This window comes from Pteropus alecto, unplaced genomic scaffold, assembly GCF_000325575.1.
Source record: "Pteropus alecto unplaced genomic scaffold, ASM32557v1 scaffold43, whole genome shotgun sequence".
In the NCBI taxonomy this organism is placed as follows: Eukaryota; Metazoa; Chordata; class Mammalia; order Chiroptera; family Pteropodidae; genus Pteropus; species Pteropus alecto.
This window is the reverse complement of record NW_006435764.1, coordinates 3,367,940-3,370,461: the sequence shown is the minus strand read 5'-3', so window position 1 is coordinate 3,370,461 and position 2,522 is coordinate 3,367,940. Positions and strand designations below refer to the sequence as shown.

The window sequence follows — 2,522 nt, the reverse complement described above, 5'->3', positions numbered from 1 at the left end:
CCCATCCCCAGGCTCGGTCACCAGGGCTGACCTGGACACCCCCAGACCAGTGAGGAGCTAGCTAGCCCCAGCCTCAGTGGGTTGGCAGGCAGTGTGGTCTGTCCTGCTCTTGGGGCTTCACCACAGGGACTTGGAGCCCAGACCCCGCTAAGGCCGGGTGGCTGGAGGTGTCTGGGTGTGGGGGGGATGAATGAGTGTGTTTAGGTGGGTGTGTACAGTGATTGTGTAGGGGTGGCTTACGGTGTGTGTACAGCTGTGTGTACAGGGGTGTGTGTGTATATATAGGTATGTATAGCTCTATATACACGTGTGCATGTGCGGTTTTATAGAGGTGGCTGTGGGTGTGTGTGTGTGGGTGTGTATGGGTGACAGTTGTGTGTACAGCCGTATGTGTGTATAGCTGTGTGTGTGTACAGGTGTGTGTGTGGCGGTGGAGGCGTGGCTCTGCGGTGTGTGTACAGCTGTGTGGGTCGGTATGAACTCACCCGCCTTTCTGGGGGGAGGGCGGTGGGCAGGGTTGGTGCCACCTCAGTGGGACCAGGAGGAACAGGGGCCCCGCTCTCTTCCTGTCCGCAGCTGATGGCTGTGGTGGCCAGCACCATCCTGGGCCTGCTCAAAAACATGCAGGCTTTCTTGGTGGGGCTGGGTGCCGCGGCAGACGGAGCGGGCCGGGAGGGTCTGTCGAGGAAGGCAGGGCTGGCGCCGTCCTTGGCGGCCGAGCGGGGCCGGCACACTTGTGTGTGAAGTGCACTCACACCTGCCCTGCACAGGTCTGAGGACCGTGGGGTGACATTCTGGGTGAGAAATGAGAGTGTGGTGAGGCCACGAGGGACACCCAAGGGATAGGTCAGGGAACAGGTTCCGGGGGCGAGGGACGGGATGGGACAGACAACGAGGTCAGGGGAAGGCGTCAGCAGATGGGACATGTGGTTACGGGTCAGGGGCCAAGTCTCTCCCAGCTCTGCTGGGACCTGAGCTGGGGTGTCCAGTGTCCGGAACCTCAGTAGGGTCCTGTGTAGGACGGCGGGTCAGCTGGTCCTGTGCCACCGTGAGGGGCTGTGCCCTGTTGGCCACTGGGACCAGCTGACCTGTGGCGGCCGTGTGAGCCTCCGGGCTCTGCCCCTTGCCATGACGGCGGCTTCCTGCCTGGTGGCGGCTACGGGCGCGTCCCGTCACTCCCCCTCGCCCGCTGCATCTCCGCTTTCTCGCCGTCTGTCGACCGCGTGCGTCCCGGGCCTGCCCCGACCCGTCCCTGTGTCCTTCCAGGAAGCCGGCGGTGCACGGCCTGCTGTCGCTGTGGGACATGGTCCGCCTGGCGAACATGCTCATCGCGTTCCGGTTCCTGCGCATCGTCCCGGGCATGAAGGTGCGTGCGCCGCCCGCCCGCGCCCCACCCCACATGCTCCCGCGTCTGGGGCAGGGCGAGCCTGGGCAGGGAGGGGTCCAGACCCCAGCCCTGCAGGCATCGGGGTGCCTCTGGGGGGCATCAGAAGCGTAAGTGGTCCAGCCGGACTTGTGGATGGCGGGGGCCAGGGCCAGCCCTCTGCGACTGGCGTGAGGCCTTTGGCCAGTTGCGGGGGGAGCTGCAAGCTTCTTGGGGCCCTGGCATTTGTGAGGGACAGGATGGAGCAAGTCCTTGAGATCAGCGTTTTCCAAGTGTCCTGAGTCAGAAACGGGGGGCAGAGTTAGCACTGGCTGGGCGCTCACTTCCGGGACCCCCAGTGCAGGAACGGGTTGGCTCCTGATCATCTGCGAGCCTCGGTTTCTCTTAGTGTACCCATGTGATGCCACGCTTGAGGGGAGGGCAGGCGGTGACGAGAGTGCTCAGGCTCAGCCCGCCTGGCACGGAGGTGGCATTCACCACTCACTCCCGTCTGTTTTTCTAAGAACTTTTCGGGAGAAAAGACATGGAGGAAGTCAGCCCCTGTCTGGGTGGCCAGGTCCTTCCCCTGTGCACGTGTGGCTTCCCGCCAAGCCGTTACCTGGCCCATCCGAGGTCCCCGTTACCCAGCGCTTTACCTGTCTGACAGCAGCTCGGGGGTCCTGGGCACAGATGGGGCTGCTGCACTGAAGCCCTTGTGCATGCCACACGCACCCAACGTGATCACACACTCGTACAGTCATACGTGTGCACACACACATACCTGTAAGCAAATAGGAAGTCACACAGTCACACTCTTACATGATTGTATGTGTGTAATCATATCCAAGCATGTGCACGTGATGACACAGTCAACCACGTGCTATTACACAGACATAATTATATACGTGCGTGCACCCACATGTGCATATGCACGTAACCATAACAATCACACAGCACAACACATGCAATTACACACATGCACACCATATACGTGTGTACACACTATATGTATATACACAGATTGTACATGCATTTACACCCACAATGCACACAATCGCATGCACACACACAGTGGTTTCCACCTGCTAGCATCCAGCGTCATGGTCTGACATCTCGGGCGGGGTAAGTGGGTTGATTGGAAAGGCTTTCTTGGGGTCAG

The 2,522-nt window shown here is 60.6% G+C and overlaps 1 protein-coding gene across 1 annotated transcript in view; it reads left to right on the top strand.

Annotated features, from left to right (window-relative positions):
• TPCN2 (two pore segment channel 2) overlaps positions 1-2,522 on the top strand; it is a 38,402-nt gene that overhangs the window by 21,176 nt on the left and 14,704 nt on the right. The window contains exon 18 of the mRNA XM_025046294.1: positions 1,267-1,494. Coding sequence (XP_024902062.1) covers positions 1,267-1,494 — 228 coding nt within the window. The remainder of the gene's footprint in view (positions 1-1,266; positions 1,495-2,522) is intronic.